The following is a 19,754-nucleotide window of genomic DNA, read 5'->3' as shown; positions in this document are numbered from 1 at the left end:
GCAGGTCATATGTAGGAAAGAGGTGGCCCGGAGTGGGTAGGGACAGATAGGTGAGCATGCTGGCAGGCACAACACCCTGCATAGCCACCAACGCTGAAGTCCTGAAGGGACAGGTAACCTGCTGTCTCCTTAGGAAAGCAGAAAGCAATTGGCCAAGCTCCATCCTGGGTAATACTCACACTGGACAGGACCTCGACGTGTCCAGGTGGTCCCCTGGGCCCAGGGGGACCCACAGTGCTGGCTCCGTCGACTCCTGGTTCACCCTAGTTACAGCAGAGAGAAGTAAGAACTAAAGTAACAGTCCATGGATGACACTCCGATAACCCGGAAAGGCCCCGCCTCAGACGGGCTAACTCACCTTGAGGCCTTGCTCTCCTTTTTCTCCCTTGGGACCCTGACAAAAATAACCAAACAGATGAAGAGACAGTCTTTGGTTTTCTCTTGTTCACTGGCGCACTGCCTTCTTGCCATCTCTCCCTAAGATGGCCAGTGGATACTGTCCCAGGTGATGGGATCAAAGGGGGAGGGGAAAACTCCCATCTGACAGCTCAGAGGGGAAGTCCCCACAGTGTCCCCCTGACCACCCTATTCCCCCCCTCTCATCCTCAGATTCTGTGTGTGCAGAAAGTTTTCTGTGCCAAAAGTTACTCTTTGGGCACTTGGCTCTGGGTTCCATGTGACAGAGATCATAATGTCCAGTGGAGTGTCCTCAGGCAGGCACACCACACAGGACAAGGGCGGTGCCTGCTGCTGATGAGTGAGTAGGCAGGGCACCTGCTGGGAGCACAGGGTTCTTTAAAAGGGGCAAAGTGAATCTAACATGGTGGCAGGAAGCCATGAAACAGAGATGTTCGGTAGTGAGGAACTGGCCGGTGGAGACTGAGATGACTATCAAGTTCCCCTACATGACAGTCTATGCAGAGCTTTCCTGTGGCTCCCTGGAGAAAGAACCCACAACGAGTACCTTACGCTATGAGCACCTTACACTGTGAGCACCTTACACTGTGAGCACCTTACACTGTGAGCACCTTACACTGTGAGCACCTTATGCTCTGAGCACCCTACCCTATGAGTACTGTACAGGCAGCACAGCTCAGGGCTGGAGGTAGAGTGAGTATGAATCATCAAAAAGAGGCCCCAAGCCTCCTCCCCCAGGTGTGACAGCGGGACAGCCCTCATAAAAGCGTTCATAAACGTCTACATACACTTGGAGCAGTGGGTCCCAAGATTCTGGGTTTGCTCAACAGCTGGATGTCCCCAGAGCCTTCGATCTCCTGGGGGAAGAAGACATAGCAAGGATTTCAGAGTTCCTTGCCAGGCATCTGCATGCATCAGAGGGGACTGGGGGCTCACAGGGGACTCAGTAAAACCTCCACCCCAGGGTCAGTACCCAGCGCGCCATGGCTTCCAGCGGGCTTTACTATCTGTCACTCTTTAGCCGAAGGGCAAAAATACCTCAAATCCCGGTTCTGTTGTACAACCCGGGCCTGGGGGCCCAGGGGGTCCAGGAGGCCCTGGTGGTCCCATGACCCCAGGAGTTCCAACTTCTCCATTCTTCCCTGGGGGCCCTGGTAAGCCTCGGTTGCCAGGATCACCCTGTGAGGAAAAACAGGTTAATTCCTAGTTGAAATCCCCGCCCCGCCCCCCCCATACACACCCCGGAGGGAGCAGCAGGCACACCTGAGTCAGAAAGACGACTCCTTGAAGCTAATTAAGTTTAGAAATTCTCTGATGGGCGCCGCTTGGCGGCACAGAACAGCTGTCTCACTAATTGACAACCCTCTTGACTGCTGTGCTCACAGAGGAGCGAGGAAGGAGGAACGTGGCAGGGGTTTGCTCCCCATCATCTCAGCTGGCCTACCTCCCCCCTCCCCCCTCCAGCTTCCACTCTGGGGAGGGCTTCTCTTTGCTCTGTGACATTTATGGGTTCACGCCACTGGCCCAGGGAGTACACTAATAGCAAAGGAAAGTGGAGGGAGGGGAAAGGCTCCGTTCAATTACCTTCTCGCCAACCGAGCCATTAGGCCCTCTTGCTCCCTGAAACACACGAACACAGGGGCCAATTAGGATGTAACACACTAGGTTTTCTCAGAGAAAAATGCAGAATCCCAGACATGTGAGGAGCAGGATCCGACAACAGGATCGTTCTGTCTGGGTTTGGCTGACATCTCCAGGCTGAGCACATCACCATGGGTATCAGTCAACTGAACGAGTCAGGTCCAACCCTTGAGAAACCCATTCCTCAATAACTAACCAACCCCTCCTCCTTGAGGTTGAGCTAAGGCAGTTGGCATGAAGCTTGAGAGATCAAAGCAGTCTCTTGGAGACTCACAGCCTGGCAGCTGCCCCTGCCCTGCTCCTTGCCATGACAGGCATAAGGAGTGCTTCCAATTTTAAAGCAAGGGAAGAAGAAGTGGTTCGTTTTGATTGTCAGCTTGGTTGGGTTGAGAAGCACGCTTCTGGGTGTGTTTGTAAGGAAGTATCTAGAGAGCATCCAATAAGAGGAGAAGACCTGCCCTGAACGTGGGCAGTGCCATCCCATAAGCTTGGGGCCCTCGGGCCAAGTTGGAAGAAACAGGGAGCCAGCTAGCACAGCATCCACACCACCCCCTCTCCGCTGCCAGGAGAGTTCGCAGCTTTGTTCTGCTGTGTCGTCTTGCTGCTGTGATTCTGCTTCACCATGGCGCAGATAGATGCAAATGATGGAGCTAGGCAGCTGGACTCGAACCTCTGGATAAAGCTGTTCTCCTGCAGGAGACAGTCCAGCTATCACGTGGCCACGCCGAAGCTGTGACATTAACTATGATGTGCCAGCCGCCAAAGACTATATCTTTCTTTGCCCATTTCCTGGGCTAGATAAAATCCATAGCAATAACCTACATGGGATGGGTGGGTGGTGAGTCTGTGGTGGCTATCCTTAAATAAGACAGGAGTCACCTGGCCTAAAATAGGAATGTCAAAGTGAAAAAGACAGGAAGCTGAGAAGGCCTCAACCACAGAGAGCGAAATGCACTGCATAGCAGTAGAGAAAGCAAAAGTGCACGTGGGGAGGGGGTGAGGGGTGGGATGTGGTGCAGGAGGAAGCAAAGGTAGGGGTAACCCGGAAGGAAGCAGGAAGTAAGGATGCTCCAGGAGTCTCCAACAGGGAGACAGGTTGAGTTTTTACATCAGGACAGCTGTCCAACCCTGGCCAGTTCCCTCACCTTCTAGACGTAGCCCTGTTATAGAGCGCCTGTGGCTGCCTTAACACCATGAGAACAAGAAGAGTTATTTTCAGGAGCAAAGAGAAGGCAGGGCTCTGGAAGCCTACGATGTCCATGGGCACCAAAAATGAGATCAAGTTCTGAGGCACCCTGTCTGATGGACATTCTACTCTCTCCGTGCCCATTGAGACACACAAAAGCATCAAAAGTGGCCACTTTCTACTTCCTTAATGCTGTATGCCAACAGAGGCCTAAAAACTAAAACTGAGATGCCAATTTTGGAAGCAAACACATGGGAAGAATCACCGATCTGAGGAAAGGCAACACCATGAAAAAGACAAAGTCAACAATAGAGCAAAGAAAGCAGTGCAACAAGATCTTTAATACTTTCAGAGAGAAAAAAGAAATATATAATATAATCACAAAACAAGAACAAACTATGATGAGATGAGAACAGTGGTTATGAAAAAGAACCAACTGGGGGTCATGGACATAAAAACATATCCTGGTTAAAATGAAGAGCTCTAAGAGAAGAGACGTACCTTGAAAAGAAAATTAACGGAGAAGACCAGAGACCAGGATACATAATTGCTCACAAAAGAATAAAAGACCCGGAATAACTGACCAAATGGAGCTCAGAGGATAACCGGGAATTCCAAAAACTGAATAAATAGAATAAAGAATAAAGAGACTAGAGAAAGCAGCATGTGAGCAAACAGCGATGGGCATTCCTCCACTTGACCTTAGCAGAAGCCCGAGGGGCTACGCGGAACATTTCTGAAAAAACAAAAAGCAGAAGTGCCACAATACAGATCAAACAACACCACTCCACCCAAGGCTCTTTAGTGCCAAGGGAACGAGGGAAGCCATCTTTCAAAGGGTCCATATCCAGTGACAATGCATGGGGGATTTCAATACTCCAAGCAGAAAAAGCGACTCCTAAAATCTGCCAAAAGGAAAGGCAGATGGCTTTAGGTAGGCTGAGCCTGGGAGTGAAATCTGAGTTCATCCTCAATACAGCAGAAATTACCTTCAAGTCCCAGGGGCAAATGGTTTTGAACCTACAATAGCACACAGCCCAATTAAGACAGGATATCATTATGTATGGTCTGGAATTCCCTATCTAGACCAGGCTGACCTCAAACACATAGACATCACCTGCCTCTGTCCATTGAGTGCTAGAACTAAAGGCATGCATCCTTTTAAACAGCTAAAATCTTGAAAGTTTGCTGTGGACAGACCTGCTCTGAAAACACTACAGGGATATGGTCCTGAGAGAACAGTTGAAGAAATACAGGACATAGGAAGCAAAGAAAGGTGTACAACTTGGCTACCTGTAGGACTACAAATTTACTCAAAAGACTGCCTAAGGCGGAATTACTCTGTCCTCCTATCTGAGCCCAACACACTTCCTTGGCTCTGCCAAGACACAGGTCTAAAATCAGGGACAGAGTAATTATTCAGGTTCCTTCCAGCTGGCTCTGGGAACACTTCCTAGGGATGCCTAAACAGCAAAGGTGAGAGCATGCCTGGGTAGCCTGGCACAATGACAAGGCAGCCATAAGCCCACAGGCAGCTGTTCTCCCTCTCTTTCCAGGCTCTCTGCTCAGTGAAGGCTCAGGGTTCTGCTGGTGAGAGTTGTCCAACAGTGCTGGGAGGCAAGCACCTGGTGTGTGTGGAGCATGGGAGAGAGGCCCCACACCTCAGTAACAGCTCCTTGATTAAGAGCCCCCACTCAGTCCTTGGGCTAATGATGGGAACAGGGAAGGTGCTGTCAGGAAAAGTGTTGGGCCTGTTGGAGGAGGCCCCAGACTCTCAGGGCAGGGACAGCATGCTGGGGTGTACCGAATTGTCACATTCAGAACCCTCTGTAGCTGGACCTAGGCAGTTTTGAGGAAGCTCAGATGCCTACTAGCCTAAGAGGCACCAAGATGTCCTTGCTCTTTAGGGAGGCAGAAGGAAAAGGAACACCAAGTTGAGGAAATAGTCCATGGTTACAAATGGCCAACATGGGCAACTGAGCAATTTTGTGTGACCTACCTGGGGCAGAAACGTGTCTCAAGTTACTGAGTCCCTATTTAGCTGCTAAACGTGGAGACTGCAGTTTCTTATTTCTGTTCCTCTCTGGCGTGAGCAGTTACACATTGCACATTGCCTGCTTCGGTCCCATCTTAAAAAAAGTCCTTCCAGCCGTACATCAAACCACCATCACGGCTCTCATGAACCGTACTTAAAGTTGCCCCGTCTTTAAAATTTTTCAGCTGTGCTTCCAGTTGACCCCATTAAAATGAAGTATTATCGTTAAGTGGAAAACCGTATTATTTCCAATTGCTTCCCCAAGCCCATTTAAGCCAAAATGCATCTTGCAGCAGAGCGGGAGGAAGGTTCTAGAAGCCGCTGTAGTCCCTGGTCTGTCTCAGATTATTTTATTCTGCTTGAATAAGGTATGGCTTGGGTCCAACCCACTGGCTCATAGGCATTATGGCCATCAGTTTGGACCATGAGCAGATTAGCCAGGGGGTGGAGTTAGGGTGAAAACTGAGACTTGTGATAAGTAGTTCAGGAACTACTCTGCACTTCTGAAATGGGAGACATGCCACTCATTAGGTAGTGTAGTGTGTGTGTCTGTGTGTGTCTAAATTCCAACTAATAGAGCTATGTGATTATAAGTGAGAAACTATAGATATCAACTCTGCAGCAGAACGAGTCACAACAGTGCCGTACGTCATAAGATCAAAGTTTAGAATTTTAAAAAAAAAAATGTTTTTTACTTTGAGGCAAGGTCTCACTATGTAACCCTGGCTGGCCTGGACTTCCCCATGCAGGCCAGGCTAGCCTCAGACTCTTAGAGATCCTGCTGCCTCTGCCTCCACAGCACTAGGATTAAAGGTGTGAGCCACCATACCTGTCCTGTAGTTTAGAATTCATGATGATAAATAAATAAACAAGCTTGCTTAGCCTGAGAGTGCTAAGACTGGTTAAGCACAGGTCTGGGCATGTCTATATGGTGTTTCCAGAGAGGATTACATAAGGAGGGAGACCCACCTTGAATCTGAGTGGCATGTCCCATAGTCTTGGGGTCCAGATGGAATAAAATTGGAAAAAGTAGAGCTCATAACTGAAGCATGCATTCTGCTTTCTGGCCAGCAGGAGCTGCTGTGTACTGGCCCACCACAGACTCCCACCATGATGGCCCAGGCCTCTGACCCCTGACCCCTGACCCCTAACCCCTGTTCCACCTTGGGTTCCCACCACGATGAGCTGAAATCTCTGAATATGAAAGCCAAAGTGAATTCTTCCACCTTTTCTCAGGTGTTTTCTCACAGCAACAAGAAAGTTAACAGAATTCAGTAGAAATTTTGGTTCCTTGTGGTAAACTGAATTATCAAGGGTACTACAAGAGACCAATACACAGGAACATGGAAGAAGCCAGCAGATGCATGGGCTTTTTTTTTTTTTTTTTTTTTTTTTTTTCTCTGCTGGCATTTCTTGCTGAGGTTCTTCTGGGTTTGATCATAGGCTTGGTAGCAACAATAATTTCAGCTCAGTCTCCCCTACAAACCGTTTTATGGACCCCTACCAGGCAAATGCTCTGCCAAAGCCAACTGATAACGAAAGAGATAAGATGAGAAGCCAAGGCTCTGACGTGCTGGACTCAAGCATGGTTGGTTTCTGGATTCTAGGCCAAAGCAGCTCGATGCTCAGAGTCTTCAGGGGACCCTGATGCAGTCATATGAGCTGCGCTCCAAAGCAGACTGGGGCAGCTACGAGAGAGGGGCGGAGGCCATGACGCCATCCAGTTTCTCTTCTAACTTATGGGAAAGACAAGAGGTGGGGTCTGCACTGACATTTCCAGCCCAGTGAGGTTACTCAAAGACAGCTCTTGGGACAGCTCAAGGTTCCCCAGCAATTCTGGGTAGCTGAGAAAACTTCAGAGCACAGACTCTTTGCTGTGTGGGTGTCGCAGAACCTTCTAAGGCTGAGAAATATCACGAACGCCCTGGATCCGAAGACTTCATGCCCCCAGTTCTGGCAGAATTGGAGGGAGAAGCTGCAGTGGATGCAATGTCCCTGGGAGCTTGCTCTCTAGCAGGCTCCTCAGCTTCCCCACCAGATGTTCTCTGCAGCTGGGGAAATAGGCCTTTATTACTGCCTTCTTCCTGGGATAACGGTGTCAGGGTTAGGTGTTGAGTTTAATACGGGGAAAATAAGAGATACTTCTGTTTATGCTAAACATCATAAATAATCTACTAGATATACTCTTAATGACCTTCTACACTTTGTTGATAGGTTCATGCCTGATGATAATGGTCATATAAACACATTAAGTTTCCCAGACAAATATGTTGAGTCTTATTCATTATGTGTGGTGGGAGGGTACCTCACTTTGAGCTAGGCATTGTAGTGCACACATGTTAATTCCAGCACTTGGGAGGGAGAGGCTGGAGGATTAGAGGTGAGGGGATTCGCATACAAGGTCATCTTTAGCTCTTATGGAGTCTGAGGCCAGCCTGGGTGGCATGGGACCCATCCCCCAATTTGGATAATTCTCTGGGCTGTTCTGTGTGCCTGGCTAATAGCATGAGAAAAGACTTCCTACGACTCAGTTTATCCAGCCATGGGAGGTACTGTCTAGGCCTTGTCGGTAAGCATGTGTGGGCCAAAGATAGACACTGTGGCAAGGGTCAGGGGTCAAAAGTATCATTGGACCAATGTCTCATAAGGGCCCTGAGACACTCATTTCCTTTACGAATGAAGTCACATTTATGTGACTGTGTTCCAGACTGTGTGGTTTCCCTTCACTTCTCCAAATGCAAATATCCTGGTCCTTCTACAATTGCTTTTGCTTTACCCAAAGGCTTCCAGTGTACCCAGTAAACAGGAGGCCTCTTAACCAACCCCAGGAATAAGCCTGCAGAACAGGTCTCCTGCGGTTACCCAGGGCAAGGCCGGTCTTCCTCCCTGTGGCTCTGCTGAGCCAGCTGCAGCCAGCAGGGGCGTCAGTGTGCAGCCCTTGGGTGTCTTCAAGTACAGACAGTGTGGGAGGTCTAGCCGCTTGTTTGTAGGAGCAGGCAAGGTAAGTGTGGGCTGGTGGGGCTTCCTGCAGACCTAGATTTCTTATGAAACTGTTGGTTTGTATAAAACAAGTTTCCTAAAATTTCACAGTTGTTTCTTTTTCCGAGAAATTCATTTGCAACAAAAATCAGGTTACCCTTTCAGCTAAGCACACTCAAGGGCTGATGGAAACTGGGATTTGACTCAGTGACGGTGTCCTGGCAGGAAGCACTTGAACCGTGTTCATGTGGGTGATGCATGGGGCGTCTGCCTGCTATCCAGTGGGTTCCTTGAACCTTCATTAATCCCATTAGCATATCACTAGTGCAGTGCGTCTTGTTTTTATTTATTATCTCTCTTTGCAGAAAGAGGCTGTCTTCACTGTGTCTGGGAAGGCTGCAGGGCCATGAGTTGCCTTTCCCCCAAGAGCACCAGCATGGATGGTAAGCAGACAGACCGGCCAAGAAAGACTAAAGGCAAGCTAACGAGAAATGGTAGCTTAAAATGGTGCTTGAAGAATATTTCACTTATTCATACAAGACTAATAGAAGCTGTGCAAGCTTGGAAGCACAGTCCTACTCTACGGTAGGATAAGGATGTGGGGTATGCAGGTAGGACACGGGGTATGCAGGTAGGCTAGCACCTCCTATGTCATTGGCTAAGAATGACAGCAACATTAACTCTGTGGTCACAGAAAGAGGAAGAAAAAGAGGTCCTGGAAGAGTTGAGAGAAGTCAGGCATGATGGAACACGTCTATAATTCTAGCACTAGATGAGACCCTTCAGTGACGGGATCACAGGTTCGAGGCTAACCCCGGCTGTGTAGCATGACCTTGTCTCCACAAACACCAGACAAAACACTAAACCCAAACAACAGAGTGAGGAGGGGGACATTGAGTATCTCCCTCACCTTATCCACAGCTACACTCTCTGTGGTTTCAGCTCTCCAGTTAGCCATTGGCTGAAATTATTAAATGGAAAATTCCAGAAATGAGCACTTCACAAGCTTTAGATTACACACCATTCTGAACAGCACAATGGAACCTTACAACTTCCTGCTCCATCTTTTCTAGGACATATGCAATCCTGTGGTCCAGCATGTCCATGTTGTATATATCCCCTACCAGTCAGTAACTTAGCTGCCGTCTTGGTTATCAGACCTACTGCATAGTGTTATTTACCCACTCAGTAACTCTTGTTTTACTTAATAACAATGGCTCCAAAGTGGTGATGCTAGCGATTTTATTATGGTATATTGTTATAATTGGTCTATTGTATCATTAATTATTGCAGATAATATTTTACTGTGCTTAATTTGGAAACTAGATATGTACGTATGTATGTGTGTATGTACAAGGAAAATAACAATATATATGTGTGTAGGGAAGGGTCTTGTAACATAACCCCTAGGATAAAGGAGGATCACTGTATCTGAACTGGGCTTTGATGACAAAAAGAAAGGGCATTCCAGGCAAGGCCGACACCACGTGCAGAGGCTCAGAAGCTGGCAGAGACGAGCTTGCAGCAACGGGCTTGTTGCTCAGAGCTGTACAAGTGAGCGGTGGGCCATGTGTGCAAAGACAGATGGTGCCGACCAAGAAGGGCGTTAGGGCTTTACCCTACAGGGTGCCATGTTCTCAGGAGCTGGTGAGTGCCTGCTACATGAAGGGGGACAGGCACAGGTGGGGAGTGACTGTAGAGGAGAGGACATCAATTAGGGTCCTAACAGTACAGGGTGAGCAGGAAGAGAATGGGTCAGGATGCACAGGAAGGCCATCGGTATGGAAGTTCCTCTTGAAAACTAGCCAGTGGTGACAGGGAAGGAAGGAGGAGAAGTGGGAGCCAGGAAAGGCCAATTAGGCACAGGATACAGGATGGATGGCAGCACTGCCATTCATGGAAGCCAGGGCACATGGGAGTGGGAAGGAGAAACAGATGAGGCAACTTTGAACTCAAATGGTGGGGCATCCAATAATGGTGACCAAAGGAAATAACAGAGGAAACAATCCCAGGTTAGGGGTGAGAGAGTGGCCAGGCTGGCTCCCTGTCCTGGAGCCTCACACCATCCCCATACCTTCTCTCCTTTCATTCCAGGTTGGCCAGAGGCTCCAGTAAGTCCAGGCTGTCCCTCGGGGCCCTGGGGAATATCAGTGACCATCATCAGCTCACAGCAACTCTACCAAAAACCCATACAAAATCCTACCTAGGAAAGACAGAAGGTTGGGGAACTTAGGGCCAATGAGTCCAAGACAAACATCCTCCTAGTATCCTGTGGTAGGTTCCAAAACCTCCATGAGCCTGCACACACTTCCACCCCCGTATAAATCAGGAAAGCAGTGCATACAGTCGTTCTTAGCTGTCCTTCCCTGGAGTCTCAGCAATGACATAGATGGGGGAGATTTTGGTCCCCAGCCTTGAATAGGCCTGGGTCTGTAATCTGTGCGTGAAAGGAAGCCTATGGTCACAGGGTGGGGGAGGAGGCTTCAGTTGCTCACCGGGGGTCCTGGCTCACCAGCAGCTCCATCCTCTCCAGGAGATCCAGGGGGTCCCATGAAAATATCAGTTCCTGGCTTTCCTGGAATCCCAGGTGATCCAGGTGGGCCTGGGGGGCCCGGAGGACCCTGAAAGACAGTGTGTTAGAAGTGATGAGGGAAGGTGAATATGCCAAGCATGCTTTCTAAGCCTTTGCAACAATCTGATAAGGAAGGATTGGGGCTCCCATCTTGCACAGGGAGAACCTGAGGGAGGCAAGATGACTCAGGGACACACACACACACACACACACACACACACACACACACACACACACACACACACACACCTGAAAAGCAGGGGAGCTGGATTTGAATGTAAGACTTTCCAAGCAGACCACACCACCACACCGTGCTTTCTCCCAAAGGGTATATATGATAAAGAGCCAATTATCTGAAATTCCAGAGGAGCCCTGGCTAATTCAGCTTTCTAATTGACCTTAAGGTCAGCCAAACAATCTGTACTTGGCTTTGCCCTGAGATGCTTCCCAAAGTGGATTGTTTCCTTAGCCTCCAGCTGGGCTGTCAGATCTCACCAGCCCAGAATGTTCCTGGTAGATCCGCTGGGCTTTCATACCACCCATTCACTGAGCCCAGGGCCTTTTCAGTCCTGCTCATGAGTAATGGGCAGGGACAGCTAAGTGGCCCTTCAAGCTGGGACAGCACAAGGCTCAGAGGAAGGGTTGGAGAGAGGGCTGGGTGCAAGGATGGAGCAACAGCTGCATCTAAAACCAGCTTCATGCTGCTGTGGATCATTTAGAGGGGGCTGGTAGAGCCTAGCCTTGGACAGTCCAGCTGTACCACAGGCACCAAGAAGGGACCAAGAGCAGATGGGCGGGAGGAGGATTTCACACTAGAAACTGGGTGTGCAATGCTACCCAAACAGAGAAGAAACCAGGGAGATCCCTTCATAAATAGGGTAGGGTGGGAGGCATGGGTAGAGCGAAGGTCAATGAGCAAACTTGTTATGAAGGAGAAAGAAACAGATTCCAGACAAAGGAGGAAGGTGGAGAAGAAAGGCTCTCAAGACAAATCCAAGTTCATGCCAGGCATGGTGATACACACCTATAATCCCAACACTTGGGAGCAGAGGCAGGTGGATCCAGTTTGAGGCTAGCCTGGTCTATGAAGTGAGTCCAGGACAGCCAAGGCTACACAGAGAAACCCTGACTCAAAACAAACAAACAAACAAAAGTCCAAGTTCATACATGTTTAACATGAGGTGGAAATTTCAAACACGTACAAAGTTAAGGGGAATGTGTGATGGTTTCCATATATTCCGGCCAATAGTTCCCAAGGGGCCACTCTACTTTCACCAGCTCCTGTCCCTACAACCTTCCCTCCCAGGTCCCCAACACCAGCACCCCTGATACTCACTCTCAACAGATCCTCATTCTCCATAATGTCTCCAGAGCCCGAGCCCGCTTCCACGCCCCAAATGGAGCCAGAGCCCTCAGCCTCCACACCTACCTGCAGAAAGAAGACATCTTGCCTGTGGACTCAGGCACCCGCCTCCATGGGCAACCACACCGCCCCAAGGGGTCCCATATTCTGTAGCCTAAAAAAGCCTATGGCCACTTGCCTTTCCAGCTGAGTCCTGCATCAGTTTCTGTGGTTCAGATGGCAGATGGCCCAGTCTCAACCTCCCTTCAACCCCTCTGTTTTCTCTCCAGACTTAGTTTCTAAGTGACCTCCAGTGTGAAGCTACCCTAAAGGTAAGGACATGGGCATGAATATATGTGTGTGTGTGTGTGTGTGTGTGTGTGTATACACATATATTGTGTATCCTGAGCTCTGACTGAGAGGTCCAAGGATGATGAGATTTGCAGGTTACAGCTAGAAGCAGGAAAGTCACTTGCTATCAGAAGGGAGCTGTAGAGGTTTGAATGGCAGCAGCCTCCATAGGCTCATATGTTTGAGCTCATAGGTTCCTTTGTTTCCCTATATGGTTAGGGGAACCATTTGGGAAGGATTAGGAGGTGTGGCCATGTTGGAGGAGGTGTGTCACTGGGGGTGGACTTTGAGGTTTCAAACACCCACACTAGACCCAGCCTCGATCCCTCTTGGCATGTAATTTGAGGATCAGATGTAAGCTCTCATCTTCTCTGGCACCATACCTGCATGCCTACCACCATGCTTCTCGCCATAATAACAATAGACTAACCCTCTGGAACTGTAAGCAAGGCCACCAATTAAATGCCTTCCTTTATGAGTTGCGTTGGTCATGGCATTTTCTTATAGCAATAGAACAGTACATAAGACAGTGGTAGTAGTAGAGGGAAGGAGACCCATTGAAGGTTGTTGCTTTCATCTCATGGAGGAGGGGTCACCACACAGCTAAACCCAGGGAGCTTGAGATGGCCAAGATGGGAAGCAGGGAGAGGCCCATTGAGGATATTCACGGGTTGTTTTCAGAGTGTCGTTCCTAGAGGTAGGAATCCCAGGAAGGGAGCAGGTCTTGAGCCAGGGCCTAGTTGGGAGACCCTTCTTGGTCCCTCAGGGTCCAGGAAATATAGTAAGTTAAATATGGAGCTGAGCCCTACAGGGCTTCAGAACAGTGGAAACCTGAATACTGACTGAAAGGAACTCTGGGAAGTCTCCCTCCCCACAGCATCATCCTAAAGAGACTCGCAGGATCAGTGAGGCATCTCCTCCCACTGCTCTCTTCCTTCCTATAGAAACTGCTCACCTTTGAGCTCTGAACCCAAACTGAAGAAAGCCATGATCTTCTATAAAGATGACCCAAGTCACCTGCCCCGTTACCCTGCCCTCTGCAACCGCCACTCCCCTGGTTCTCTGAGCTCAGTGGCCCTTTGTTCCCGCATCACACTGGTAAGAGAAGGGACATGGGTAAGCTGCACATGCAGATGCACATGGCATGACCCCTGGTACTGCCTGAGGATTCCCCCAGCCTTTGTTTGGGCTCTTCCAGAGGCTTGGCATCCAGAACTGGTGAACTGCTCATCCCCACCCAGGCCTCTCTGGCTCCTGAGCCCTCCCAGATCTGCCTTCCTAAAGCCATGGTCTTCTCCAGGGAGCACCTCTAGCACCACAGCCTGGCATAACTGGTGTTCAGGAAATGTCTTCACATGGCAGAAGTATCCATGTGGGGAGCAGGTAAAGGCGGGGAGAAGGAGAAAAGGGAGCCTATGAGATGCCAGCTGTCAAAAAGCCCCCAGAGAATGGCTGTCCTGACAAATCAGGTCAAAGGATGGATGGATGGATGGATGAACAAAACAGAAAGAGGTGGAGAGGGACAGAATGTGGGTTCTGTGCGGCTTCTTCTTAGGGCTCCCTGCACTACCTTTAGAGCCCTGCTGCCCTGAAGTTCCCTAAAGTGACAGAGGTGGGGACCAAGGAGGACCCTCCCACACACAGGTCACTGGCTTCCCTAAGGATTGGTCTCCAAGAGAGTTGAAATCAAAGGCCTAGGGCCAGAGCAACAGAGAGGGCAGCTGAGCTGTCACCTGTGCCCAGGAGGCCTGGGGGCATCACAGTGATGTGGCAGTAGCTTGCCTTAGCAGTTCTTCCAGAAGACAAGGTATTACCTCTGCAGTGATGCACTGAGGCCGCATAGCCTTAGCACCCCTTCATCCTGGCTGCTGCAACACAGGTTACCCAGATCACACCAGCCTACAGATCTCCCGAGGTCCTCCAGCTGCAGAGAGACCCACCTAGGACCAGGGTCCTCTTCCTCATCAACTTCCTCCCAAGAGGAAACCCAGGGGCAGAGCATGGGACTCGGAAGGACCTTCCATAACAGATGGGGAAACCGAGGCCCGTAGAGACCAGTGGGCTTTGCTCACTAATTTCTGGGTCATGTCTGAAGATGGTGGTCTAACTGTAGACAACACAAAAACCCAGGCACAAAGTCCAAAGACCATCTTCTCGTCCCTCCTTCCGGGAGCTATGTGACCACGCGCAGTGTTTTAACCCTCTCTGAGCCCCATGCGGTAAATAATTGCATGTTGATAATTTATTTGAGCAAGTATGACGTGGTAGGCAAAGTTTCCCACTCGTAAGCCCACTGAATCTCACATCCGACCAAGAGGTAGGAACCACAGCTGTGGTCCTTGAGCTTTGCAGGAGTATGAAACAAGGAGACATGAAGAAATTGGTTGCAGCTGAGCAGCCGAGTCTGGCTTGCCACTGAACTGTATTGCCTCTGTGATTCAAAATGATTCTGAGAATATTCCAGGGCTCCTAACTGTGCTTTTAAGCTCCCTGCACAGGCACTGGGGCATCAGTTTCTGCTCATAGTCAGTGCCTGACACAGGTGCCTGTCAGTTATCTGTCTTCATGACTTCCATGCCAGGGTGTGGATGCCCTGGTAGTCATTGATTCACCTACTCCCTCTCCTCCTGCTTGTCTTCCTCCCTAGTCTCGTTCTCCTCCCCAACTCCTCCCCCTCCACCCTCCTCCTTACACCCCTGCCTCCATCCTCTTCTTAAAGACTTACAAAAGTCTGGGGCTAGAGAGATGTCTCCGCAGATAAGACTGGCTGTTGCACAATCAGGGGGATCCGAGTTTGGATCCCAGCACCCACTAACAATCTGGGTATCCTTTGCATGTAGTTTGGGGAGGGGGGAGGTGGAGACAGAAGGGTTGATAGGGCTTGTTGGCCTTGAGTCTAGTTGAGAAAATGGGGAGCCACTCAGGTTCAGAGACAGACGTTGCCTCAGAAGAATAGCTAAAGAGTGATGGAGGACAGCTGATGCCGCATTCTGGCCTCTACTCATGTGCATGCCACGCCCCTGGAAAAAATCATTGATTAAAATACTTTTTAAAAATTATGTTTTAAGGGCTAGGAATGTAGCTCAGTGGCAGAAAGCTGGACTAGCATGAACAGGGGTTTATGTTTACCTCTTAGCACTACAAAAACAAAACAAACACCAGTGTAAACAAAAAGCTGTAAGTCCCAAAGCAAAGAGTAACAAAACACACTGGGAAGCTACCACACCCCTACAGTGCCCTCACTCTAAAGCAAAGCTGCTAGAGCATGTATTTCCAAACAGTTAAGACCACACAGCACACTCAAGTTTAAAACCATCTTCTTTCACTTAGCAGGATGCGGTAAGCATTTTCCTCAGCACTGAGTACAAATGAAAATAATTTTAATAACGTCTAATGTTCCGTTATTTGAATAGAATTTAATTCAATTAATCTCCTTTTGCTAGCTAATTAAATCAGACCCAAGTTCCCTCTATTATGGACAGATGTTAAGGTTAATATCCTAGTTAACAAATCCTTTGTTACATATCAGGCTATCTCCATTGAGGGGGATTCTTGAAACCAAATTCCTGGTTGCAATTGTGTGGTGGTTAATTTCTGGTCGTTAATATGCAGTTTTATGGTCACTAATATGTGTGGACAGAGTTTCCCAGAAGCACTAGGCCCCATCCCCAGCCCACCAGTGTGACTGACCCCGCCAGCCCTGCCTTCTCAGAACAGAAAAGTCAAGAATATAAGGACGATTGGCCCAGTTTCTCCAAAACAATCAATGGCAAACAGAAAAAAGGAAGGTGGGAAACAGATGAAATGACACCTGAGATAAATCTGTTAGGTCCAAAGGAGATTCCAATCCCTGAACTCCAAAAGGCAGCCCAAATATCCAAAATGAGCTCAGCCTGGCTAGGAGGATTTCTGGCGGTTACATGAAAGCCAGCAATCCTCAGGATCCTGTGAAGCTGGCTCCCCTCTGTTCCTTACTTTGGACGGAAGGGACCTATGGCTACCTGTGGTGCCTGTTAGCATATCAAAGTGCATGCTGGCCTATCCAATCACATGGACCTGTTACACATGTCAATCTCCCTTCCCACCTTCTCCCCTACCCTAAATTCCCTCCACCTTATGGGTTTCCATGCCCGCCCCCCACAGCTACTCATTCAATTCATAACCCTGTTATTCTCAACCTCTCTCTCTCTCTCTCTCTCTCTCTCTGTGTGTGTGTGTGTGTGTGTGTGTGTGTGTGTTTTCTCTATTTTTTAATCCCTTAGACTCTCCAGTCTCACAGATAGCCCTGGCCAAGTCCAGTCAGTTTCTCTCTCTCCCCTCTCTCTCTCTCTCTCCTCTCTCTCTCTCTCTCTCTCTCTCTCTCTCTCTCTCTCTCTCTCTCTCTCTCTCTCTCAACAAAAACATTCCCCTTAACCATACCATGGAGCAGTTATGTCCCATCAACAGTATCAACAGCCATGATGTGCAGACAGAGGAGGTTTCACAGTCAAACTGACAAAAGGAGCTGAGAAGTCAACCTGAGTGTTAGAGACCATGAAAAGGCCACTGTTGGTTTTCTTAGATGGGTCATATGTGATTACAATAAAAGCAAAAGCAGACAGACAACACAAAGGTCCCAAGTTGGCAATGTGCCGTGAACTCTATACATGTTAAGCACATGATGCTTAGGATTTCCCAGCAGTACCCCAGGCTTCTCCAAGTGGTAGGATGGAGGAGAGCAAAGGCTGATCAGTACAGGTTGGTGACTATGGGAGGTGACCAAGCTGTTCTCAGTCCCTTTGTGAAGTCTCTAGATTTTCAATAAGAATGTTTTCAGCAAAGAGCAGGCTCTGCCTGTGCCTGATGTGGCATGCCAGGGAGAACTGGTGTTGACTTTGCACACACTGTGGAGTAAGGAGCAGAGGGGCAGGGGAAAGTGTTAGAGAGTCACAGTGCTCAGTGAGCTGGGGCATCTCAGGCAGCTGGTGACTCTCTGAGATAGCCACCTTGAGGACAGACCTCTGGGAGTGCCAGCCCAAGTCTCACTCCATCAAATGACTCCAGGCCTGTGGGCTTTGAGCTGCCTGTCTGTGTCTAATGGACTCTGGGGTTTGAACCCAGAGTCCTCACTCTTCTTTCTCTGCTGGTGATGATGAGGAGACCCGGAGCCCTCACAATCAGGGCGTCTCTTGAAGTAGCCCCTCATCTCCTGCCTCTGTCAGGCTCACAGTATGTAGGAGAGTAACATTGCACAGGAGGAGCTGCCTAGGCCAGAGGGCCCAGGGTGACCCCAGCCCTGTCTCTCAGATGGAACAGCCACCAGGTACCTCCTTTTTATCACACCTCATTGCTATCACTCAGAGTGGAGACCACACATGCCACAGGAGTCAAGGGCAACTCCAACCCCTGAGACAGGAAGCCACACGGGCACTGGCTAGTCACTGGAAGATGTTCTTGGGCAAGGGCCATTCAGGAGTCTCAGGGGGCTCTCATGACCTCTGCAGTCCCTTACACAGGCCGCTGCAGCACTGCGGCTGTGGGGCCACGTGGCTGGAGTGGTGGCTTTCAGAGTGTCACTCTAGGAGCTGACACACTGAGGTGGGTCACCAGCAGGAGGTTCTCCTTGAGAACTGCCTTCCCCCTGAAGGGCAGTTCATTCCCCGATTCATGTAGGCCTGAGTCTGAGTTGCCTGCTTCTTTGAGTCAGTGACAGTCCCTAAGCTGGCAGCCGAAGGTGCGTATAGATGGTTCTGAACATCTTCTGAACTGACTCCACAACTGTCCTGTGCTGACCAGAGCTAGCCTGCAGAAACCAATGGATGGCCCAAGGTCAGAAGTAGCAGCCTACAGCCTCAAGCCCTCCGCTAGAAGGCCCCAGTGGTCCACACACCATTCTGGCTCCATGCCTCGATAGTAGACCCTGCTGCGACCTCCACTCAGTGTATATGCCCTAACATTGCTTATCTTGGTGCAATTACAAAGGCAACTGAAGACCTAATCAAGGTCCCTCTATCTTTACTTTTTGTCTTTTCCTACCCAAACTGCAGCCTCCTAGGGCTCGTCAGGCCATAGGCCCTCAATACTGTCTTTACAAACCAAGATGAGAAGTGACCCTGAGAAGGTCAAGGTGGCCTTTCTTCACACTAAAACACCTACCAGCTCAGCCTAAATGCCCAGGACACTTACCAGAGTGACCTGCCTCTCAGGACCCACTGTGGGTGTGGGGAGTGGAGGCCCACTGGGGGGCGTGCTGCCAGATCCCTCCTCTTCGGCTCCCTCTGTGGAGGCCATCAAGTCTTCCTCATTGGTGGGTACCTGCGAAGGACATGAACCAGAGGGGTCATTGTGACCCCAGCCCATGAGGCTACAGGATTGGAACTGTCACTACCAGCATCCTCACACCCAGGTTGGTCACAGAAATGACTCCTTGAAACCCTTCCCACCCTTGGGACATTGATCTCTAGGAAAAGTCTTAGTCAAAGTTAGGCGGTAGCTGATTGGGACAAAACCCAGCAGCCTGGCACCTTTTATCACTGTCCCTCTCTCCTGTGCAGCTCTCACATCAGAGCTGAAGTTGTGTGTGCCTCTGCAGAGGGCCTTAACAGCTCCTGGCTCCGAATGCCTACATTTCTGTCCCCTTGAGTCAGAGAGGGTGCTAAATAGGACTTACAGTAGTAAACACTTGCTCAAGGACCATTGTGGGTGTCAGAGTGGCCTGGGTGTCTGTAGGGTCCCCGCTGGCTTGCTCAAGGGCCACTGTGGGTGTCAGAGTGGCCTGGGTGTCTGTAGAGTCCCCGCTGGCTTGCTCAAGGGCCATTGTGGGCGTGGAGCTATCCAGGCTGTCGTTGGCAGTCCCACTGGCTTCCTCTTCCTCGAAGGCACCGGGGGGCACTTTGGACACAGCTGGGGATAACCATCCTTCACCTTTTGGACCCTGGAACAGAACTGGCATGAGATGGTGCCATGTGACCCCCACCCCCATTTCAGTGGCAGTGCACATGTTACAGAAGGAAAACCACTGGGCCAATCAGCTCTCAGAAGCTCCTCTGCCGTCCTCCCTGTATTCCCTGAGGGAGGACTGCACCTCAGTGTACAGGCCTCTGGGGCTGGGGCAGAATACACCTGGGCATCTTCAGCCCACCTCTGCAATCTATCTAGTTGTACTTTGCTGCTCAGTGAATATCTGGGCTTAGTTTGTATACTTCTAGTCACGGGGAGCTCATCGCCTCTCAGGCAGCTCTCATACTTCCAA

At 49.7% G+C, this 19,754-nt stretch overlaps 1 protein-coding gene across 1 annotated transcript in view; it reads right to left on the bottom strand.

The window, feature by feature from the left end:
• The window catches only part of Col15a1 (collagen type XV alpha 1 chain), a 107,081-nt gene that overhangs the window by 34,962 nt on the left and 52,365 nt on the right, over positions 1–19,754 (bottom strand). Inside the window, exons 10-19 of the mRNA XM_051161815.1 lie at positions 19,173–19,436; positions 18,689–18,817; positions 12,167–12,259; positions 10,754–10,879; positions 10,333–10,395; positions 2,002–2,037; positions 1,456–1,596; positions 1,206–1,271; positions 359–394; positions 180–263 (exon numbers count right to left, since the gene is read on the bottom strand). Coding sequence (XP_051017772.1) covers positions 180–263; positions 359–394; positions 1,206–1,271; positions 1,456–1,596; positions 2,002–2,037; positions 10,333–10,395; positions 10,754–10,879; positions 12,167–12,259; positions 18,689–18,817; positions 19,173–19,436 — 1,038 coding nt within the window. The remainder of the gene's footprint in view (positions 1–179; positions 264–358; positions 395–1,205; positions 1,272–1,455; positions 1,597–2,001; positions 2,038–10,332; positions 10,396–10,753; positions 10,880–12,166; positions 12,260–18,688; positions 18,818–19,172; positions 19,437–19,754) is intronic.

This window comes from Acomys russatus, chromosome 2 (assembly GCF_903995435.1).
Source record: "Acomys russatus chromosome 2, mAcoRus1.1, whole genome shotgun sequence".
Lineage (NCBI taxonomy): Eukaryota > Metazoa > Chordata > Mammalia > Rodentia > Muridae > Acomys > Acomys russatus.
Note: the sequence above shows the minus strand (reverse complement) of the source record. Positions and strands in the feature narration are given on the sequence as shown.